Here is a 23,784-nt window from a genome sequence, read left to right on the forward strand (position 1 = left end):
CTGCGATCCCGCACACCAGCTCAGTGCCGGCGCGGGTCTCGCTGACGCGTGCCGCGCAAGTGGAAACGGGCACTGAGAGGCAGTGGGCGGGGATGACTCACCTCTTCCGCGTTCCAGCGTGCGTTCCACTGTCGTCACTTCCTGCAATGCCATCCACTTACAATACAGTGGGTGGCATTGCAGGAAGTGACGACAGTGGAATGGACGCTGGAACCCGGAAGAGGTGAGTCCTCCCCGCCCGCTGCCTCTTACTAATAGCGGTGGCTGCTGCTGAACTTAAGCTAGAGGGGGAGCGCAGATGGGGGACCTGCCCGCTACCCCCTCCAGCTCGGCAGCAAGTGTAGGACCGGTATTCATAATTATGCGGCGTGTGCTACGCCGCGGGTCGGCTAGTACATAATAATAATATGGTAGGACATTAGACTATGACTATGGTAGGATTAGATTGTGAGCTCCTCTGAGGACAGTCAGTGACATGACTGTGTACTCTGTAATGTGCTGCAGAAGATGCCAGTGTTATATAAATACATAATAATAATATGGTAGGACATTAGACTATGACTATGGTAGGATTAGATTATGATCCCCTCTGAGGACAGTCAGTGACATGACTATGTACTCTGTAAAGTGCTGCAGAAGATGTCCATGCTATATAAATACAGAATAATAATATGATAGGACATTACACTATGACTATGGTAGGATTAGAGTGTGAGCTCCTCTGAGGACAGTCAATGACATGACTGTGTACTCTGTAAAGTGCTGCAGAAGATGTCCATCCATGCTATATAAATACATAATAATAATATGGTAGGGCATTAGACTATGACTATGGTAGGATTACAGTGTGAGCTGCTCTGAGGACAGTCAGTGACATGACTATGTACTCTGTAATGTGCTGCAGAAGATGTCAGTGCTATACATATAAATAAACAAATAGTAGTAGAAATAAACTTTTTAGAGGTTCCTTGTTTTAGCCAGACCCTACCAAATAAATAAATAAATAAAAAGTGGAGAGAATTAGGCCTGAATTACTACGTTTATGAAAACGACAAACACACGTGTCTGGGATTCTGTGTGGGCCTCCCTAGTTGGCGGCACAGTTCGGCAGGGTGAGGGTTAATGAGCAGGACGCTGGAGTCTGTTTGCTGAACCTTCTCTGCCGTGAAGTGTGCGGAGGGAACACTGTGTCTGCCGTAATTGCTTGATCATGTAACAATGCCAGCCTAATAAACAAGCAGCACGTTCCACGCATCAATCTACATTATAAAGAGGAAGCAGAGCAGTGACACTGATTAATTGGCTGCTTATAGACATAACAAACCGCAGAGCCTGCCTGGAATCTCCTGGCGCAAGCCAAGCGCACAGCTGAGTCACTCAGGCAAGCTTAAAGGACCACTGTCATGGAAATCCTAAAATTATAAAACACATGCAAACACATACAGATACGTAGGATGTTTCTTCCACAGTAAAATGAGCCATAAATGACTTTTCTCCTATGTTGCTGTCACTTACAGTAGGTAGTAGAAATCTGACAGAATCAACAGGTTTTGGACTAGCCCATCTCCCAATAGGGGGTTCTTACGTTGTTGTTTTTTTATTATTTATTTTAATATTTATTTTATTTTTTTCAAAATCACTTAGTAAATGGCAGTTGCTCCATTCAGCTACCAAAAAAAATTGTGCAGTGAGCAGGGAGGCTGGCCAGCATCTTTGTATAAGTTATTTTCAGGGAGTGTCTTTATAAAGAATAAAAGCCTTGCTGAGAATCCCCTATGGAGAGATGGACTAGCCCAAAACCTGTCGGTAACGACAGATTTCTACAACCTACTGTAAGTGACAGCAACAAAAAAGAAAAGTAATTTATGGCTCATTTTACTCGGAAAGAAATTTACTTCTTATTTGTATGTGTTTGCATGTATTTTAAACTTTATATTTTTTCGCAATAGTTGTCCTTTGAAAGGCCCCAGCACATATCGCACTGCCTCCTATTGTAAACGTTTCTTCATTTCATTATTATCATGATAGAGCCAGTTTATACAGAAGTGGTTACAGCAGGATTCAGAGATCAAATCAAATTCCCTTTACTCAACTGCAAGTCTGTATTCCACTATAATCATAAATGCCTCTGTCAGCCTGGCGCTATTCTGTTATATTGCCGAGAAGAAGGAAGCTTGTTATCTCCCCTCCCACTGATTGGCTGAGGGCAGTTCAGTGTAACAAGGGGCTGAGAAGGGAAATACACCTCACCCCTCTGCAGAAGCTGCTAAAATACAATCCATGCAAATTAGGGCTGGTTCAGACGGACGTCTGCGTGGCGTCGCGTTTGGGGGCGTTGCGGCAGCTGCGCGGTCAGGCTTTCAGTAGCCTTTGCGTCGTGTTCCGATGCGGTCGCGTTTTTTCTTCCCCTAGGGGAACATTAGCCGTTGCGGTTGGCCGCCCCCTGGAAGCTACATGTCGCTTCCAGAGGCAGCCCAAATGCTAGCGAAAATCGGGACCCGAACGCCGCGTTCGTGTAAACGCTCACAAATGCTCAGTGTAAACGCTCCCATTAACTTGAATGGGAGCGTTTACCGTGACGTTCCGAACGCTTGCGGTAAACGCTCCGCAAGCGTCCGTCTGGACCAGCCCTTACCAATGTTGTACTGTTGTCATTACCACTGTAAATATTTTTCTGTTTTCATCTGGAGATCAATTCACAATGGTATTTATCGTTTAGACTTACTATATATTGGCTTCCCCCCTCACCCATTTTTCTTTGCACCCCTATTTCATGCACCCCTTCACTTTGCCTCTTCCTCCATATATGATCTACGGTATCTATCTTTCCAGTGAGGTCAAAACTGAAAACCACTGAAAAACATACAGTTGTTCCTATTCCTACTAATCTGGCCCTCGGAGCCATTCAATTTGGCCCTGAAGTGGTTTCCCCACTTTGCAATATGTTTGGTCCACTCTAGACCACCAGGGAAGCTATATTGGAGGTGAAGCCCCAGATCACCATGGAAGCCATATGGGGGAGGGAGTAGGGAAAGCACTAGAAACCAGAGAATTGTATAGGGGAGGGTGGGGCCAATAGACACCAGGGAACTGTATAGGGGAGAGCGGGGGCCTCTAGGCAGCAGGGATTTGTATAGGGGAAAGCGGGGGCCTCTAGACACCAGGGAACTGTATACAGAAGGGTGGGGCCTCTAGACACCAGGGAACTGTATAGGGGAGGGGATCATTAAACATAGTAGTAGTATATTATAACACGGGAGGGTAGGAGGCGCCCTAATGGGTACTGATAGCACGACTCTTACGTCGACAAACGAATTCAATAGATAGACATTAGGTCAGGTTAGTAGATTAGTAGTTGGTATTGGTATGTACTCTGGTACAGAGAGTATCAGTGTTGTTAGGTCGTTTTATTGTTTTTCTAAAACATGGAATGATCCTACCTTAATAAGCAGTCATTCCATAACAGTTGTTAAAAAACGATCTTTATTGGAGCACTCAAATAATGACAACGCGTTTCGCGGTTCAAACCGCTTCATCAGGTCGTGTATCGTGCCTATGTGGAGTATTCCCCAGATTCGGGCGCCATAGTCATTATTTGAGTGCTCCAATAAAGATCGTTTTTTAACAACTGTTATGGAATGACTGCTTATTAAGGTAGGATCATTCCATGTTTTAGAAAAGGTAGGATCATTCCATGTTTTAGAAAAGGTAGGATCATTCCATGTTTTAGAAAAGGTAGGATCATTCCATGTTTTAGAAAAGGTAGGATCATTCCATGTTTTAGAAAAGGTAGGATCATTCCATGTTTTAGAAAAGGTAGGATCATTCCATGTTTTAGAAAAGGTAGGATCATTCCATGTTTTAGAAAAGGTAGGATCATTCCATGTTTTAGAAAAGGTAGGATCATTCCATGTTTTAGAAAAACAATAAAACGACCTAACAACACTGATACTCTCTGTACCAGAGTACATACCAATACCAACTACTAATCTACTAACCTGACCTAATGTCTATCTATTGAATTCGTTTGTCGACGTAAGAGTCGTGCTATCAGTACCCATTAGGGCGCCTCCTACCCTCCCGTGTTGCATACCCCCCGTGATCAGGGGTCACCACCTGGCAGGTGGTAATTTTCTTCAAAGGAGCTGCGACCATCGAGATCTCCTCACAAGGCCAAGTGGGGACGGTACTTCCCCACATGCGATATAGACTGGTTGCCTCATGCGCAACCCAGCTTTGTGAGATACTACACCAGATTGGGCTCCCGGTGTCTTCCCGTCCTTTTCTCTATCCCTTCAGTATATTATAGCCGGTAAATCATTTTTTTAGAGCAAGGAAAAAATGCTTGGCTTTATACCACTTTAACCACTTCACCCCAAAGCGTTTTTTACCCTAATGGACAAGAGCGATTTTCACCTTTCCGTGCTCATCCCTTTCATTTGCCAATAGCTTAATCACTACTTATCACAATTAAATGATCTATATCTTGTTTTTTTCACCAACCAATTGTGCTTTTTGGGGTTGATATTTGTTTTCAGTAATTACTTTATTTTCTATGCATTTTAAAGGAAAGGATAAGGAAAAAAATTTAAAAATACACTATTTCTCCAATTTAATCCCCTATAGTTTTAATATAAACACTGCTACTGTACATAAAACCAGCACATTTTATCTGCCTATTTGTCCTGGTTATCACAAGATTTTAATTATGTCCCTGGTACAAAGTCTGATGACAATATATTATTTGGAAATAAAGGTGTATTTTTTCTGTTTTTTTTTTTTTTTTTACTAATCTCACGTGCACGTGCATGTGCGGGAGCGCGCACGCGCACAGCGGCAGCAGCACTGTTTGACTTATAAAACCGTCCTGGAGCCGTTAAGAGGCTCTAGCACAGGGGTAGGGAACCTATGGCTCGGGAGCCAGATGTGGCTCTTTTGATGGCGTCATCTGGCTCACAGACAAATCAGTAGGGGTTGATTTACTAAGCTACACTGCTCAAGCAGCGCAGCTTAGCATGGTAGCGCAAGTAAAAAGTACTGCTGTAGCATGCACTACCAACTTACTCACGCTCCCCCAAAACTAACGGCCACTCCAATTGTCCCACTCTGGACCCTGTCAGCTCCAGTGACTTTGTAGGATGAGATCCCAGCACTTTGACTGGTCCAATAGGCTGCCTGTCCTTTGATAGGCAGCCTATTTGGCCAAAGTGCAGGGATCTCGTCCTACAAAGTGAATCAACCCCCAAGTCAGCTAGCTAATTGTACAAGCTGTTGGTCGGTATTTCTCCTGTCTGGCTCTCGGGGAAATTGCTAATGTTGCTGAAACCCAAGAGAAGCTGAAGACGTGTCTGACACTTCCGCTGCCCGGCGGATCAACTGTGTACACATCACCACTGGTGTTGTTATCTTCTGCTAGATAAAAATTACAGTTTCTACGACTTTCACATCTAAAACTGGAAATAATTGCTGGTAGTAATTTTTTCCACAGAAAGAAGGCACACATGAGAGAGATGGCTCCACCCACCTGTCAGAGACAGGAACGTACCAGAACCACTAGCCACACCTCAGCCCGCCAGGGTGCTCCAGAGGGTTGCAGTGGAATAAAGTGGGTGTAAGTATAAAATATGTACATAGAAACAGTTTCAACATCAACATGGGTGGGACCCCCGTGCTGTCATGGCTATTTTGAGAATATGTCATTACCAGTAAGAAATTCCAGTGCTCCACTTCAAACCATGACAAAACACGTGAGAAGCACTGGAGAGTGAAGGGATGGGAAGTTCATGATAGGACCTTGTTCAGAAGTCTTGATTTTAGTATAAGAGATGTCCAATGTACAGTGCTTAACTCCTTATGGACCACAGGTTTATACCACTAGTGACAAGGACATGGCTGTCCCCCTGGTAGGCTCAGGGGTGATCTTCTGTTGTAGGCTGAAGCCTATGACTGCCGATCACAGTGATTGGCTGGCGGGGGAGGGAGGGGGGTATAGAAAATAAGTAAATAAAAAATACATAATTTTATTCAAAAAATAAAGAAATAAATATTGATAAAAATATAAACATTGTGGGACCAATCAGACCCCACCAACAGAAAGCTGTTTGTGGGGAGAAAAGGGGGGGGGGGGGGGGGGGGGTGTTGTAGGACATTAGTCTATGACTATGGTTGGGATTAGATTGTGAGGACAGTCAGTGACATGATTATATACTCTGTAAAGTGCTGTTAGAAGATGTCAGTTTTATATAAATAAATACATAAATAATATTATGGTAGGATTATGACTATGGTAGGGTTAGATTGTGAGCTCCTCTGAGGACAGTCAGTGACATGATTACGTACTCTGCAAAGTGCAGAGATGCAAAGTGCAAAGTGAAAGATGGCAATGCCAAATAACTATAAAATAAATAAATAATTTACTGGTTTAAAAGTTTTCATTTTAAAGAGACTCTGAAGCCTCTTAAAAATCCTTTTTTTATTAAACAATCTTGTTTAATACATTAGTCCTACCTAAACCGCCGCATTCCCGCGGCTGAAAACTATCTAAAACCCCCCTAACTCCCCGGGGGGCGATCCGTGCAGTGCTTCCGTGTGAGGCAGAGCTATGAGCTGCAGCCCTGCCTCATGCGCATCTGTCAGCGGCGGATCTCCGCCTCTAGTCCGTCCCTCTCAGTCTTCCTTCACTGAGAGGGGCGGGGTAGAGGCGGAGATCCGCCGCTGACAGAAGGTTCAGGGAGGGGATTAAAAAAATAAAAATAAATTTCCACTTACCTGGGGCTTCCTCCAGCCCGTGGCAGGCAGGAGGTGCCCTCGCCGCCGCTCCGCAGGCTCCCGGTGGTCTCCGGTGCCCAACCCGACCTGGCCAGGCCGGGCTCTTCTGCGCTCCATTTCCTGGCACTTCTGCGTCCCACGCCGGCGCGCTGACGTCATCGGACGTCCGCCGGGCTGTACTGCGCAGGCGCAGTAGTTCTGCGATTGTCTAGGTATTGTCTAGGTAGTCTAGGTGATTGCCATACATTATTATATTCAGAACACATATGTTTGATGTTATATCTTCCCAGTTGTGGAGAAAATATTGAAGAGACCCCTCAGCTAAAGTTAAAGTCAACTTTTGCTGAATTCTTGAGAACTGGAAACTTTGGGCCTTAAAGGCAGGGCCGGGCCGCTCATGAGGCGGGGTGAAACTTTTGCCTCAGGCGGCAAATTTCTAGGGGCGGCAACCGCCCGTCCGTGGGTGCGGGGGGGGGGGGGGGGGGGCGGCCGCCGAGCTGGAGGGGTAGCGGGCAGGACGGGAGTATTGGGGCTAGCGTTGGGGAGGGGGGTCGGACCCCCCCCCCCCCTCCCTCGCCTGGGTCCCCCGATCTGCGCTCCCCTCCAGCTTTAAATGGCGAATAAGCAGTGGACAGTAAGAGGCACGGGCGGGGGATCACTCACCTCTTTCTCGTTCCAACGTGCGCTCCACTGACGTCACTTCCTGCAACGCCGCCCACTGTTTTGTACGTGGCTGGCGTTGCAGGAAGTGACGTCAGTGGAGTGCACGTTGGAACGAGGAAGAGGTGAGTGATCCCCCGCCCGTGCCTCTTACTGTCCACTGCTTATTCGCCATTTAAAGCTGGAGGGGAGCGCAGATCGGGGGACCAAGGCGAGGGAGGGGGCTTGGGCCACCTACCTATCTAGCCTATACTTGGGGCACCTACCTATCTAGCCTATACTGGGGGAACTTACCTATCTAACCTATACTCGGGGCACCTACCTATCTAACCTATACTTGGGGCACCTACCTTTCTAACCTATACTCAGGGCACCTATCTAACCTATACTGGGGGCACCTACCTACCTAACCTATATACCTGGCTCCACGGGGAAGCCAGCATCTTTGTATAAATCCTTTTAAAGGAGTGTCTTACAAAGAATAAAGGTGTGCTGATAATCCTCTATGGAGAGATGGACTAGCCCAAAACCTGTCGCTTCTGTCAGATTTCTACTACCTACTGTAAGTGACAGCAACATAGGAGAAAAGTCATTTATGGCTCATTTTACTCTGGAAGAAACGTACTTCTTATTTGAATGTGTTTACAGGTATTTTACATTTTATAGTTTTTCCCGATAGTGGTCCTTTAAGAGACACTCCTCATATTTTTCCTTCTGAGTTTTGCTTGTTCTCTTCTGCTGGAATTTGCCCTTTTGTATTCCCTGGTTGACAGAAAAACATCTTAGTGACCTTTTTTATTTCTTTTTCTTTGGAGGAAAGGCATTTTTTTTCATATGCTGCCTTTTCCACAATCACGTCAAACTGACAATCAAGAAGACATTCCCTTTCCATGAGAAGGTTGTGTAATGTTTGCTTAACTCCAGGATTTTTATTCCATTGCTGAAGTCAGACGGATCTTCTAGATACATGGTACAATGTTTTCATTTTTTTCGATTAGATAATTTAGTTAGATTATTCAGTTAGATTGAATATAAACGTTTTTCCAACATGCCTGATTGAATTTTAATTGAAAAAACGAGATAATCGTTTGTTTTTCTTGTTCGAAAATAAAAGATTATTTTCAAATGGATCATTTTGATCGAATAAACGGGAAAATCGAACATTTTTATTGTACCGTGTATGGGCACCATAAGGAAGGACTCATGTACAGTTATAATCCGTAGTTTTTGAAAACATAGGAAAAGATGCCAACATTTCTTCCTTCACTAAATTCTGTTTACTTTCACTCAAAACTGGAGATCTTCTGTTTGCTGAAACCAGGCTGACTCCTTTGCACATAACATATTGTACAAAGTTTTGTAGACAAAGATTTTTAGACAGTCCCTATTCAGTGTGCAGGAGGCTCTTGTGTACAGTGCCCAGCCCCCAGCCTCTCCACCCCCTCCCCAAGCCCTATCCTGGCCCATTCTCCTTTAAATTAACATTTTAAAGTAAGAAATATATCAATTTAATGGTTGGAAATAAAGTTAGCGTCAATTAAACACATTTTTCAGTAGAAAAATAAATATATTTGCACAGATCTGTACGTAAGTCCTAAAAGAGAGACAGGTGAGGAAGTAAGAGAGACAGAGGGACTGGGTTACCAAAGATGGACTGTCCCTTCAAAAGAGGGACAGGTTGGCGCTATGGGTTTCCCCTATTGCTGGTCTGTGTTGGATGAGCATAGCCTATTTTGTATGTGTGGCTATCAAGGAGACAGGAAGCTACTTTTATATCATTTTATACAACATTTTGCAGTTTCTATTAATTCATCTCTCGATACTGCGATGAAGAAGACAAGAAAGCCTCTGTCTCGAGAATCCTCAATTCCTTCACGCAATTTGTCTTCTGGAGACAATTTAAGCATCTTTATATTTTTATCTGGAGTAATATCTATAAGTTCTAACAGCTCCTGCGTGACTTCGCAGAAAACCGAAAGCGTCCCCTGTTTGCCTTTGAGAAGAAGCTGCTCACATTTCTGAGTCACTAGAATGAGGTTTACTATCATCTTCTGTAACGCAGAAGCCTCATTATCAGATTCCGCAGAGGAAGAAACAACCTTATCTCCTTGGATTGCAGATGCTTCAGAAGAGGAGAGCTAAAGCAACTCCTTATTTCTGTCTCACAAAATGCCAGGATAGAAATTTGTATGGAACTTTTTTTTTTTTGCCTAAAAGTAACATTTTTTTCTTTGTTTTCAGGAAGTTTAGGATGACTGTATACAGTAGAGTCTCAGTCATCCGGGACCGACCAGAGGCATAGGTAAGGTTTTCCGCGCACAGGGGTTTTTGCATGCCCCACTGGATAGTCCTGCGCAAATGCTGTTTAGATAGCAAGATGTGCCCCTTTCACCTCTATAGATAGCCAAATGTGCCACTTTACCCAGTTCAGATAGTCAGTGTACCCCAATATCAGATGCCCCCCCTTTAGAAAGCCAGATGTTCCCCTCTTTAAATAGCCAGATATGCTCCCCTTTAGATAGCCACATGTGGCCCCTTCCTCCATTCAGATAGCCGTATGTGCCTCCCTTTACACATAGCACCCAACTGTCACTCTTTCGAAGGGACAGTCCCTCTTTAGGAGCCCTGTCCCTCTGTCCCTGTTTCCTCCTCATGTGTCCCTCTTTCAGGACTTTGTCCCTCTTTCTATGTTAATATATATAAATATATATATTTATCTACTAAAAAATGTGTTTGATTGCCTCTAAACTTTATTGCCATCCTTTAAATTGATATATTAATAATTTTAAAATGTTAATATGAAGGAAAATGAACCAGGATAGAAAGGACCAGTGTCCTTTGTCTTATAAAACAACATATTTTTCTTATGATATCTTTATGGTATGCGTGACTAGGGGTGTGACAGGGGCGTGATTAGGGGTGTGGAAGGGGCGTGGCTTAAGTGTCCCTCTTTCTTATCTCAAAAAGTTGGGAGGTATGCTTTACATAGACGATCGTGGCTGGAAAGCTGATGGAATACAATAAACGTTTTTTTTTTTCCTATGCACAGCGCTGTACGGGGACAGCTTAGTGACAAAGCTCGAGTGGCCCACAATGTGATTGCCTCTCATAGGCTGATGCCTGGGAGAAGTGATCACTGACTGGATCTTGAGGGGGAGGGGGGGGGAATAATAAAAAATACCGGGATTTATGAAAAAATTACATTAAAAAAAACTGTCAGGGGCAGCAGCATTCGGATGCAACAGAAAGAGAAAGGTGTGCTGAGATTCATTTGTGTGCTAAGTTGTATGGCGGTGCAGCGAGCTGTTAAAGCTGTAAAGCACTGAATTGTAAGAAATCGCCTGGTCACTACGGGGGTGTAAGGCTATGGTCCTTGAGTGGTTAATTACCATACAACTTTAATTACCGTAAAAGTGGGTATCTAGAGTAGAGTTGGGCCGAACCTCCGATTTTAGGTTCGCGAACCTGGTTCGCAAACTTCCGCGGAAGGTTCGGTTCGCGTTAAAGTTCGCGAACCGCAATAGACTTCAATGGGGATGCGAACTTTGAAAAAAAAAAAAAATTATGCTGGCCACAAAAGTGATGGAAAAGATGTTTCAAGGGGTCTAACACCTGGAGGGGGGCATGGCGGAGTGGGATACATGCCAAAAGTCCCGGGGAAAAATCTGGATTTGACGCAAAGCAGCGTTTTAAGGGCAGAAATCACATTGAATGCTAAATGACAGGCCTAAAGTGCTTTCAAACATCTTGCATGTGTATACATCAATCAGGTAGTGTAATTAAGGTACTGCTTCACACTGACACACCAAACTCACTGTGTAACGCACCGCAAACAGCTGTTTGTACTAGTGACGGCCGTGCTGGATTGGTGCGCACCATGGCCAGAGTGCAGGTTTTGGTGGCTTTACAGCCCATATGGTCGCCTGGCTGATGTAGCTGAATGACAGAACAGTGACTGTCCAGCTGATTAAATTTGGTCTGACCACAATGAGGCAACGACCTTATTATCGTGGGTGTGCCCCCCGAGACACTCATCTAGGCGCCGGTCATTGCTTCATTGTGATACGCAAGCCCCTTCACCACGGCAAGGTAATGATCACGAAGGGGAATGGGCGCATGTACATGCCTTTTCTTTTGTTGTTGCAGCTGCCCGCAGTGCAGGCAGAAAAATTAGGCAGTCATGTACACGCACCAGAAAAATTATTACAGCGGCCGCTGCTAGCAGCGGCCTAAAAAATTCAGCAATCCGCCTGGAGTCCCGGACCCTGTTGGTGGTGGCGGAGAAGGTAGTCAAGCGGCCTGCAGGCAGACATGCTGTGTGGAGGGACTGGGAGCGACTTAGTCTTCTTGGGGCAGGCCAGGCAGCCAGTCACACGGCGTGCAGGCAGAGATGCTGTGTGTGCGGGGACTGACTTAGTCTTGGGGCGGGCCAGCAGCCCTCCGGGATCCATGCCTCATTCATTTTGATAAAGGTGAGGTACTTAACACTTTTGTGACTTAGGCGACTTCTCTTCTCTGTGACAATGCCTCCAGCTGCGCTGAAGGTCCTTTCTGACAGGACGCTTGCGGCAGGGCAGGAGAGAAGTTGGATGGCAAATTGGGACAGCTCTGGCCACAGGTCAAGCCTGCGCACCCAGTAGTTCAAGGGTTCCTCATCGCTGTTCACAGCAGTGTCTACATCCACACTTAAGGCCAGGTAGTCGGCTACCTGCCGTTCCAGGCTTTGGTGGAGGGTGGATCCGGAAGGGCTACGGCGAGGCATTGGACTAAAGAACGTCCGCATGTCCGACATCACCATGAGATCGCTGGAGCGTCCTGTCTTTGACTGCGTGGACACGGGAGGAGGATTAGTGGCAGTGGTACCTTGCGGGCGTTGTGCCATCACATCACCCTTAAAGGCATTGTAAAGCATAGTTGACAGCTGGTTCTGCATGTGCTGCATTCTTTCCACCTTCCGGTGAGTTGGTAACAGGTCCGCCACTTTGTGCCTGTACCGAGGGTCTAGTAGTGTGGCCACCCAGTACAGGTCATTCCCCTTGAGGTTTTTTATACGGGGGTCCCTCAACAGGCAGGACAGCATAAAAGACGACATCTGCACAAAGTCGGATCCAGTACCCTCCATCTCCTCTTGCTCTTCCTCAGTGACGTCAGGTAAGTCAACCTCCTCCCCCCAGCCGCGAACAATACCACGGGAAGGTTGAGCAGCACAAGCCCCTTGCGATGCCTGCTGAGGTTGTTCTCCTGCCGCTGTCCCCTCCTCCTCCTCCCCCAAAGAAACACCTTGCTCATCATCCTCTGAGTCTGACTCGTCTTCTGCACACGACTTCTCTTCTTCCTCCTCCTCCCCCCTCTGTGCTGCCGCAGGTGTTGAGGAAACAGCTGGGTCTGATGAAAATTGGTCCCATGCCTGTTCCTGCCATAACGGTTCCTGGTCACGCTCATTCACAGCTTCATCCGCCACTCTACGCACAGCACGCTCCAAGAAGTAAGCGTAGGGAATTAAGTCGCTGATGGTGCCCTCACTGCGGCTCACCAGGTTGGTCACCTCCTCAAACGGCCGCATGAGCCTGCATGCATTTTCCATCAGTGTCCAGTTGTCGGGCCAGAACATCCCCATCTTCCCAGACTGTTTCATTCTACTGTAGTTGTAGAGGTAGTGGGTCACGGCTTTCTTCTGTTCTAGCAGGCGGGAGAACATGAGCAGGGTCGAGTTCCAGCGAGTCGGGCTATCGCAAATGAGGCGTCTCACCGGCATGTTGTTTTTGCGCTGAATTTCCGCAAAGTGTGCCATGGCTGTATAAGACCGCCTCAAATGCCCACAGAACTTCCTGGCCTGCTTCAGGACATTCGCTAAGCCAGGGTACTTTGCCACAAATCTTTGAACCACTAGATTCATGACATGTGCCATGCAGGGTATGTGTGTCAGCTTCCCCATATGCAAAGCGGCAAGCAGATTGCTGCCGTTGTCGCACACCACGTTGCCTATCTCCAGGTGGTGCGGGGTCAGCCACTCATCCACCTGTTTCTTAAGAGCAGCCAGGAGAGCTGCTCCAGTGTGACTCTCCGCTTTGAGACAAGACATGTCTAAGATGGCGTGACACCGTCTTACCTGGCATGCAGCATAGGCCCTGCGGAGCTGGGGCTGTGTAGCTGGAGAGGAGAACTGCCACTCAGCCAAGGAGGAGGAGGACAGCGAAGAGCATGTAGCAGGAGGAGAGGAGGTGGCAGGAGGCCTGCCTGCAAGCCGTGGTGGTGTCACAATTTGGTCCGCTGCGCCCTGCTTGCCATCGTTCACCACCAGGTTCACCCAATGGGCTGTGTAGGTAATGTAGCGGCCCTGCCCGTGCTTGGCAGACCAGGCATCCGTGGTCAGGTGTACCCTTGACCCAACGCTCTTCGCAAGAGATGACACCACTTGCCTCTCAACTTCACGGTGCAGTTGGGGTATGGGCTTTCTCGAAAAATAAGTGCGGCCTGGCATCTTCCACTGCGGTGTTCCGATGGCCACAAATTTACGGAAGGTCTCAGAGTCCACCAGCCGGTATGGTAACAGCTGCCGAGCTAACAGTTCCGCCACGCCAGCTGTCAGACGCCGGGCAAGGGGGTGACTGGCCGAAATTGGCTTCTTCCGCTCAAACATTTCCTTCACGGACACCTGACTGCTGCTGTGGGCAGAGGAGCAGGAACCGCTCAAGGGCAGAGGCGGAGTGGAGGAGGGTGCCTGTGAAGGTGGAAGGGAGAAAGCGGCAGAAGCAGATAATGCACCTGATGGAGGAGGAAGAGGAGAAGGAGGGTGGCTTTGCTTTTGTGTGCTGCTGCTGCTTTTGCTCAGGTGGCCATCCCATTGCTGTTTGTGCCTTTTCTCCAGGTGCCTTCGTAAGGCACTTGTCCCTACGTGAGTGTTGGCCTTTCCACGGCTCAATTTTTGTTGGCAGAGCGAACAGATGGCTTTGGTCCGATCTGAGGCACACACATTAAAAAATTTCCACACCGCTGAGCCACCCTGGGATGTGGGCACTATGGGGACCTCAGCAGCTGATGCTGAAGGGCAAGTTGGCTGGCTGTACATAGGTGGCGATACATGGTGCCGGACTCTGCCACCAGCTGTTTCTGACGAAGAGCTGCCCCAGCTTCTTTCAGCAACTTCTCTCCTCCTACTACTCTCTGACTCCCCCTCTGAACTGTCCCCCTCTTCATCTCCTCTATTGGGAACATACAGAGGATCCCTATTACCGTCATCATCGTAGTCATCCTGCCCAGCTTCGCTTGCCTCAGACAAATCCAAACTTGCACCATCAGTAGGTCCTTCATCCTCCTGACACGTTACATCCATAGTGTTGCCGCGTAACTCAGACATATGAGCTGGTGAAAATTCATCTGGCTGTAACAACAATGGCTGTGCATCAGTGATTTCACCACTAAATAATTCTTGCGAAGTGTCAAATGCAGCGGAAGTGGTGCTAGTAGTAGCGCTGGTGGCTGAGCAAGATGAGGTGTTCTGTGTCGCTAAATACTCAACCACGTCCTGACAATCTTGGGAGGTGATGGGACGTGCCTTCTTCCGAGCACTGTACTGTGGGCCAGGTCCACACGAAATTACATTTACACGACCTCGCGCAGACCTGCCGGGTGGCCTTCCTCTGGCTCTGGCACTACCTCTTCCTCTACCTGTTTTGTCCATATCGGGTATGCACTGAGTGGTATATCACACTGCGTGCACTCACGTAGGTAGGTGGGTTCACTTAACTGCACAGGTATGCGCACTGATGCGGTGGGTTCACTGAACAGAACAGGTATACAGTGGCGGGTTCACAGAACAGGTATGCAGTGGCAGGTTCACTGAACACAACAGGTATGCAGTGGCAGGTTCACTGAACACAACAGGTATGCAGTGGCGGGTTCACTGAACAGGTATACAGTGGCGGGTTCACTAAACAGAACAGGTATACAGTGGCGGGTTCACTAAACAGAACAGGTATACAGTGGCGGGTTCACAGATTAGGTATGCAGTGGCAGGTTCACTGAACACAACAGGTATGCAGTGGCGGGTTCACTGAACAGGTATACAGTGGCGGGTCCACTGAACAGAACAGGTATGCAGTGGCGGGTTCACTAAACAGAACAGGTATACAGTGGCGGGTTCACAGAACAGGTATGCAGTGGCAGGTTCACTGAACACAACAGGTATGCAGTGGCGGGTTCACTGAACAGGTATACAGTGGCGGGTCCACTGAACAGAACAGGTATGCAGTGGCGGGTTCACTAAACAGAACAGGTATACAGTGGCGGGTTCACTAAACAGAACAGGTATACAGTGGCGGGTTCACAGAACAGGTATGCAGTGGCAGGTTCACTGAACACAACAGGTATACAGTGGCGGGTTCACTGAACAGGTATGCAGTGGCGGGTCCACTGAACAGAACAGGTATGCAGTGGCGGGTTCACTAAACAGAACAGGTATACAGTGGCGGGTTCACTAAACAGAACAGGTATACAGTGGCGGGTCCACTGAACAGAACAGGTATGCAGTGGCGGGTTCACTAAACAGAACAGGTATACAGTGGCGGGTTCACAGAACAGGTATGCAGTGGCAGGTTCACTGAACACACCAGGTATGCAGTGGCGGGTTCACTGAACAGGTATACAGTGGCGGGTCCACTGAACAGAACAGGTATGCAGTGGCGGGTTCACTGAACAGGTATACAGTGGCGGGTCCACTGAACAGAACAGGTATGCAGTGGCGGGTTCACTGAACAGGTTTGCAGTGGTGGGTTCACAGAACAGGTATGCAGTGGTGGGTTCACAGCACAGGTATGCAGTGGTGGGTTCAATGAACAGGTATACAGTGGCTGGTCCACTGAACAGAACAGGTATGCAGTGGCAGGTTCACTGAACAGGTATGCAGTGGTGGGTTCACAGCACAGGTATGCAGTGGTGGGTTCACAGAACAGGTATGCAGTGGTGGGTTCACAGCACAGGTATGCAGTGGTGGGTTCAATGAACAGGTATACAGTGGCGGGTCCACTGAACAGAACAGGTATGCAGTGGCAGGTTCACTGAACAGGTATGCAGTGGTGGGTTCACAGCACAGGTATGCAGTGGTGGGTTCACAGAACAGGTATGCAGTGGTGGGTTCACAGCACAGGTATGCAGTGGTGGGTTCACAGCACAGGTATGCTGTGGTGGGTTCAATGAACAGGTATACAGTGGCGGGTCCACTGAACAGAACAGGTATGCAGTGGCAGGTTCACTGAACAGGTATGCAGTGGTGGGTTCACAGCACACGTATGCAGTGGTGGGTTCACAGAACAGGTATGCAGTGGTGGGTTCACAGCACAGGTATGCAGTGGTGGGTTCAATGAACAGGTATACAGTGGCGGGTCCACTGAACAGAACAGGTATGCAGTGGCAGGTTCACTGAACAGGTATGCAGTGGTGGGTTCACAGCACAGGTATGCAGTGGTGGGTTCACTGAACAGGTATGCAGTGGTGGGTTCACAGCACAGGTATGCAGTGGTGGGTTCACAGCACAGGTATGCAGTGGTGGGTTCACAGCACAGGTATGCAGTGGTGGGTTCACAGAACAGGTATGCAGCCAGACAGGAACAAGTTAAGCCTAACTAATCTTTCCCTAAGAGACAGTCTGCAGCAGCTCGCCCTACTCTCACTAACGCAGGCAGCACACGAGTGACCGTAATGGCCTGCCTTATATAAGGGGGGGGGGGGGCTCCAGGGGCTAGTGTAGCCTAATTGGCTACACTGGGCCTGCTGACTGTGATGTAGAGGGTCAAAGTTGACCCTCCATGTGCATTATGGGGCGAACCGAACTTCCGCAAAGGTTGGCCTGCGGGACGCGAACGCGAACCACTGAAGTTCGCATGGAACCGTTCGCAGGCGAACCGTTCGGCCCAACTCTAATCTAGAGTAATGTACAACATTCTAGTATATAATGCCTGTGTAATATAAATAGTTAAGATTTAAAAACAGATTGAAGTAAAAACTACAACTTAAAGTGAACCTCCGGACTAAAAATCTACTCAGCAGCACTGAAAAGGCTTGGGGTTTCTTTAACAGTTTCACAGCATCAGAACTTTGTTTTTCTTACCAAAGCATCATTTTTAGCTGCATTTTTAGCTAAGCTCCACCCATCAAAGAAAAAAAGCCTGGGCTTTTTTCCCTGATGCTGTGCAGAGCATGATGGGATTTCTGATGTTCTCGTTGCCTAGCAACTGGGAGAGGTGCTCAGGACACAGGACAGTTGGAACCGTGTCTCATTCTCCATGTCATCTCCTTTCAACCAAAAAGATGGCTGCCCCCACGAAACCACAAACATTAGCCTGTTCTTTTTAAAACAGTGTGGGTAAGAGATTATATTACCTATCTATTTTAATTAACATAGCTAATGTAACTTAATGACAGTATGTTTGTTTAGGCTGGAGTTCCTCTTTAACTCCGGCAAACGGTATTCAAAGACCAAATTAAAGCTCAAAGGTTCACTAAAGAATCAAATAACGTGCAGCATACTGCTGGTGGGAGAACTAGGGAGTGTTTTGCTATGTTCACAGTGGTGCAATGCGGTACGGCGTAATGGCTGCTTTGGAACGCAGGTTGCATCACATATGCGACATTCACAGTGCGGACAGTTGTGTGGCATTGTAATACATGGATAATATTAGTTGCTGCTTTACCGTTCCATTGCGTTGCATTCCTGCTGTCATAGAGAACACAACGCAACTCCCACTGTGAGCCTGGCCTCTGAGTGCTTCTATATGTTAATAAAGTAAGGACTAGCCTTGACTTCACTCTAGTTTATACCTCCATCTTTGCTCTCACCTATATACAGAGGGGAGTTCCTCTTACTGGCGTAATCGTCAATGTAGGAAATTCCAAACGGTTGGATGGGCACGCCCCCGATGCCGAGGAGAAACTGGCCAACGAAAAGTATCCACAGAATGTCCGAGTTCTGTTTGCCCATGTTGTTCACACATTGGTCGTCACTGTCACTCAGGCCGTACAGGCCAGGCTGGCATGTGTCGGTGTTGTTACTGGAGATACCTGGAAAATAGAAAATATATACTGTATATTACATGCAAAATGAATATTGTGGGCTTCAAAGCAACTTTTGAGCCCACCAGCGCTACCACAACTCCTCCCAAGGACGCAGGCAAACCTAATATATGGATTATATAGTGTCATTTATCTTTGCCATAGTAATGTTTTCCGTGTGAAAATCACATTCCCCCTCCCATATCTCCTTTCCCCAGTCACAATCATATTGTACTAAAAGCAGACATCTTGCTTAGTAATGAAATAGCCAGTTCAGTGTGGAAGCACTACACTGCTATTGTTCAAAGTAGCTTGCACACAGGGAAGCTCTCTCTGGGCTGGTGCACACCAAGCATTTTTGGTAGCGTTTTCAAAACCGCTGCCGCCTGTGAAAACGTTTGGCTAATGTATCTCAATAGGATGGTGCACGCCAGAGGTTTGAGGTTTTTAGCAAACCGCAAACGTGCTTCCTACAGCATTTTTGCGGTTTGCAGATGCGTTTTAACCTCAATGTAAAGTATAGGAAAGCTCAAACTGCTCTGAAAAACGCTAGATCAGAGCAGTTTTCTAGACGTTTTTTGTTACAGAAGCTGTTCCGTAACAGCTTTACTGTAACAATATATGAACTGCTACACAAAAACGCTCCTAAAAAATGCTAGGCATGTTTAGAAAATGTCTCTAAACATGCCTAGAATCGCTCTGAAAATCTGCTTCAAAAACCTCCAGCGTTTTGTGGATCTGCTAGAGGTTTTTGGTGTGCACTGGGCCTCACTCTTATCTCCTGCATTCAGAGATAAAACAATTGATAGCTTAACCTCCTTGCCGGTCCAATTCCCGCCGGCAAGGAGGCAGCGCAGCACTTTTTAATTTCTTCTATTTTTCAAATCATGTAGCGAGCCCCATGATTCGGCGCGGCGGGTAGCGGCGGCGATCGCGTACCACACGCAGCTAGCAAAGTGCTAGCTGCGTGTAGGAAAAAAAAATTATGCAAATCGGCCCAGCGGGGCCTGAGAAATCCTCCTGCGCAGCTTACCCCGAGCTGAGCTCGGGATAACCGGCATGGAGGTTAAAGAGGTCAGTATTGTGACTCAGCAGCACTGCACAGCTCAGTGACTGATAAAGCTCCCAGGAAAAAATAACACTAATGCCTGGTACACACCGTGCAATTTGCCATCAGATTGGTGGGTCGAATCCATAGTTTCTAATGCCTACTACACATGATGAGATTTACTGGCAGATTTCCTGCCAGATGGATTATTTCCAACATGTCCGATCTGATTACCGATCGATTTTCCATAGAGGTGAACAGAAAATCAATCGGAAAATCGATTGGAAATCAGATCGGACATGTTGACAATAATAGATCTGGCAGGAAATCTGTCAGAAAATTGTATGGTGTGTGTACCTAGCATAACAGGTCCGATCTGATTTTCCGATCATTTTTCTGATCGATTTTCCGATCACTTCTATCGGAAACCTGATCAATTATCGATTCGACCCGACAGTCTGAAGGGAAATTGCATGGTGTGTACCAGGCATAAAACTATTAACCCTTTCAGACATTTATTTTTTTAAACAAAAGTTTGCTCTTAAAACTAACAATGGTGTGCCCAATCTATTGGAGCAAATCTGAAAATCACTTAAATTCAGAAGGTAATAAAATTAACCAACCCCTGGATAATTTATAGGTCACTGCTGGCTTTCGACTGGCTCATTCTCTTTCTCTTCCCGAGTCAGCAGACATTTTGCTATTGAGGAGAAAATGTTACTCGTGAGTAATAAGGTCTAGGACAGGGTTAGGGAACCGATGGCTCGGGGGCAAGATGTGGCTCTTTTGATGGCTGCATCTGGCTCACACAGACAAATCAGTAGGTGTTGATTCACTAAGCTACACTGCTCAAGCAGCTTAGAGTGGTAGCGCAAGTAAAAAGTAGTACGCGCTACTGCTGTAGCATGCACTACTAACTTACTCACGCTCCCCCAAAACTAACAGCCGCTCCAATTGTCCCGCCATGGACCCTGTCAGCTCCAGTGACTTTGTAGGACGAGATCCCCGCACTTTGATTGGCCCAGTAGGCTGCCTGTCACTTGACAGGCAGCCTATTTGGCCAAAGTGCGGGGATCTCATCCTACAAAGTGAATCAACCCCCAAGTCAGCTAGCTAATTGTACAAGCTGTTAATCGGTATTTCTCCTGTCTGGCTCTCGGGGAAATTGCTGATGTTGCTGAAACCCAAGAGAAGCTGAAGACGTGTCTGACACTTCCGCTGCCCAGCGGATCAACTGTATACACATCACCATGGCAACAGGAACGTGAGCACTCTGCTGCGCATGCGCACTGTCCCAGTTTGAAAACACAGTCCCAGTCAGTTTGAACACACGGTCCTAGTTTGAAACATATTGTATGGCTCTCACGGAATTACATTTTAATATATGTGGCATTTATGGCTTTTTTAGACAAAAAGGTTTCTGACCCCCTGAAGTAGGAGATGGAGACACTTACTGGTGGTGGACTTGTCGTACTCGTACTGTCCCATGATGAAGTGAGGTAGACACATGATGAAGCCGGCAGTGCAGACGACCATGGCGCCCAGCCCAATGAAACGTGGCCGGTGGACCCGACTCCCGAAGTAGCTGACAAAGACGATGAGTACCGTATTCCCGATCTGAAAGGAGAACATTGGACGGGTTAATGATGCCTGATATTGAGAAGGATACTCCATTCTATGTAGTCATGCACGATTCCACAAGACCATTCCTCTTCTGCCTAGGCAAGCACAGTAAACACTTCCTGCTTGGCCTGCAACCAGAAGGGAGATTACCGCGCATTGCCACGGTAACCCCTGAAAGCTGTTTTTAGCGTTGCGGTGCGATCGTCACACCTCAGCGCTGCTACAACACAAGTTTCCAGTGTGAAACCAGCCTCAGGAGCAAGACTTTATAGTCAGGGTAACAATGAGATTATTATTTTCATTATAGCAGTTTCACTCAGTACTTTTGGTAATATAGCCATGTGCCCTTGTTTGTTTAAAGTGGACCTGTACTCTTGCACAGGGCAGGAGGCAAAAAAAGAGAAATGCACCCTGTATGTATTTAGAGAGTTTAGCCTGTCTAATTCCCCCTCATCTGTGACTAATCACAAGTTGTTATTTGATCTCTCCCCTGAGTCACCTGACTGCCACTTCAGATAAGGCAGATAAGCTAATTTGAAGGTAAGTAGACACACTGCAGATTTCTTGTAGGGTTTGTATCAGCTGTGACAAAAAAAAAATGTTTTCTATTAGGTCTCTTTCACAGTGCAACGTTAAAGTCGCACGTTAGAAAATTTTCAACGCAGACTAACGCACAGCAATACTAAGTCTGTGCGTCATTCACAGCGCACACGTTGCGTTAGTGTGTAACGTGAGGCGTTATTAGAAAGTGCTGCATGCTGTGCGTTTAGCAATACATCTGCTGCGTTACTTGTGTTGCACACGCTCAGTAATGTTTGTTTCGATTTTTTTTAAAATGTAACGCAAGCGCCATTTTAGTTCCATCGTAAATACACGTGGTTTGTGTTTATTTTGTTATTGCGCATGCTCCAGTTGTTGTTTTTTCATATTTTTGTTTGGGGATTGTTTGTTTGTAGTGGATTTTTGTTTGTTTGTAGTGTCCGAAGTAATCGCTGTTATAACGTGAATCTTAATTTGTTTATTTTTTGTTAGTTTTTAATTTAGAACATTAACGTCGCATGTAAAGAGCGCCAATAAGGTCGCACCACGTGTACGTCATGACACTTAATGTAGTGTTAAAGAATGCACAATAACGTCCAAGTTAAAGTCTATATGCGTTGCGTTAGGGCCGCGTTGTGCAACCTTAAAGAGGAACTTCAGCCTAAACAAACATACTATCATTAAGTTACATTAGTTATGTTAATTAAAATAGATAGGTAATATAATCTCTTACCCACCCTGTTTTAAAAGAACAGGCACATGTTTGATTTCATGAGGGCAGCCATCTTTTTGGTTGAAAGGAGGTGACAGGGAGCATGAGACACAGTTCCAACTGTCCTGTGTGCTGATCACCCCTCCCAGTTGCTAGGCAACGTGAATAACAACATAGGAAATCCCATCATGCTTTCCACAGCATCAGGAAAAAAAGCCCGGGCAGTTTTCTTTGATGGGTGGAGCTTAGCTAAAAATGCAGCTAAAAATGATGCTTTGGTAAGAAAAATAAAGTTCTGATGCTGTGAAACTGTTAAAGAAACACCAAGCCTTTTCAGTTCTGCTGAGTAGATTTTTAGTCCGGAGGTTCACTTTAACGTCGCACTGAAACGCAACGTCCTACTGTGAAAGAGACCTAAAGGTTATTATGCTGTTGCTTATCTTTTGGAGCAGAGAGGAAGTTCTGAGTTCACCTGCCTCAGTTGCCTTGTGGATGACCCTGCTCTGTCGATCAGTCTCTTGGAAGTATAGTATAGGGAGGTTTATTTACTGTACAGGAGGCATACACTGAACTATAGCAAGGTATAAGCAGGGCCGGCCCGCTCATGAGGCGGGGTGAAACTTTTGCCTCAGGCGGCAAATTTCCAGGGGCGGCATCCGCCCGTCCGTGCGGGGAGCCGGCCGCCGAGCTGGAGGGGTAGCTGGCAGGACGGGGGTATTGGGCCTAGCGGCGGGGAGGGGGGGTCGGACCCCCCCCTCCCTCACCTGGGTCCCCCGTCCTCCGCTCCCCTCCAGCCTTACATAGAAGCAGCCGCTATTTGTAAGAGGCACGGGTGGGGAGGACTCACCTCTTCCTCGATCCAGCGTGCGCTCCACTGACGTCACTTCCTGCAACGCTGCAGGAAGTGATGTCAGTGGAGCGCACGCTGGGAAGAGGTGAGTCCTCCCCGCCCGTGCGTCTTACAAATAGCGGCTGCTTCTTCTATGTAAGGCTGGAGGGGAGCGCAGTTCGGGGGACCCAGGCGAGGGAGGGGGGGGGGTCCGACCCCCTTCCCGCCGCTAGGCCCAATACCCCCGTCCTGCCAGCTACCCCTCCAGCTCGGCGGCCCCCCAGGCGGCAAAAAGTCTAGGGCCGGCCCTGGGTATAAGGACGGTTTGAAGCAGAGGGATATACACTTTGGAATGAATTACAGGTTGTAAATATTCTACCTTCTTTGACCACCGATTGGGTCCAGACATATGAACTATCTAATGTATTGAATAATAAAAAAACTGCATAAATGAATATATGAATAGTCATGAATATCTAAGTAGGTAGGTATGTAGTAGCGCAGGGGTCTCAAACTCAATTTACCTGGGGGGCCGCAGGAGGCAAAGTCAGGATGAGG

The 23,784-nt window shown here is 47.0% G+C and overlaps 1 protein-coding gene across 3 annotated transcripts in view; it reads right to left on the bottom strand.

Annotated features, from left to right (window-relative positions):
* The window catches only part of SLCO2B1 (solute carrier organic anion transporter family member 2B1), a 191,017-nt gene that overhangs the window by 82,947 nt on the left and 84,286 nt on the right, over positions 1–23,784 (bottom strand). For all 3 annotated transcript variants that reach the window (XM_068266579.1, XM_068266580.1, XM_068266581.1), the window contains exons 4-5: positions 20,977–21,139; positions 18,262–18,483 (exon numbers count right to left, since the gene is read on the bottom strand). In XM_068266579.1, the coding sequence (XP_068122680.1) occupies positions 18,262–18,483; positions 20,977–21,139 (385 nt within the window). The remainder of the gene's footprint in view (positions 1–18,261; positions 18,484–20,976; positions 21,140–23,784) is intronic.

Source organism: Hyperolius riggenbachi, chromosome 2 (genome assembly GCF_040937935.1).
Source record: "Hyperolius riggenbachi isolate aHypRig1 chromosome 2, aHypRig1.pri, whole genome shotgun sequence".
Taxonomy (NCBI): Eukaryota; Metazoa; Chordata; class Amphibia; order Anura; family Hyperoliidae; genus Hyperolius; species Hyperolius riggenbachi.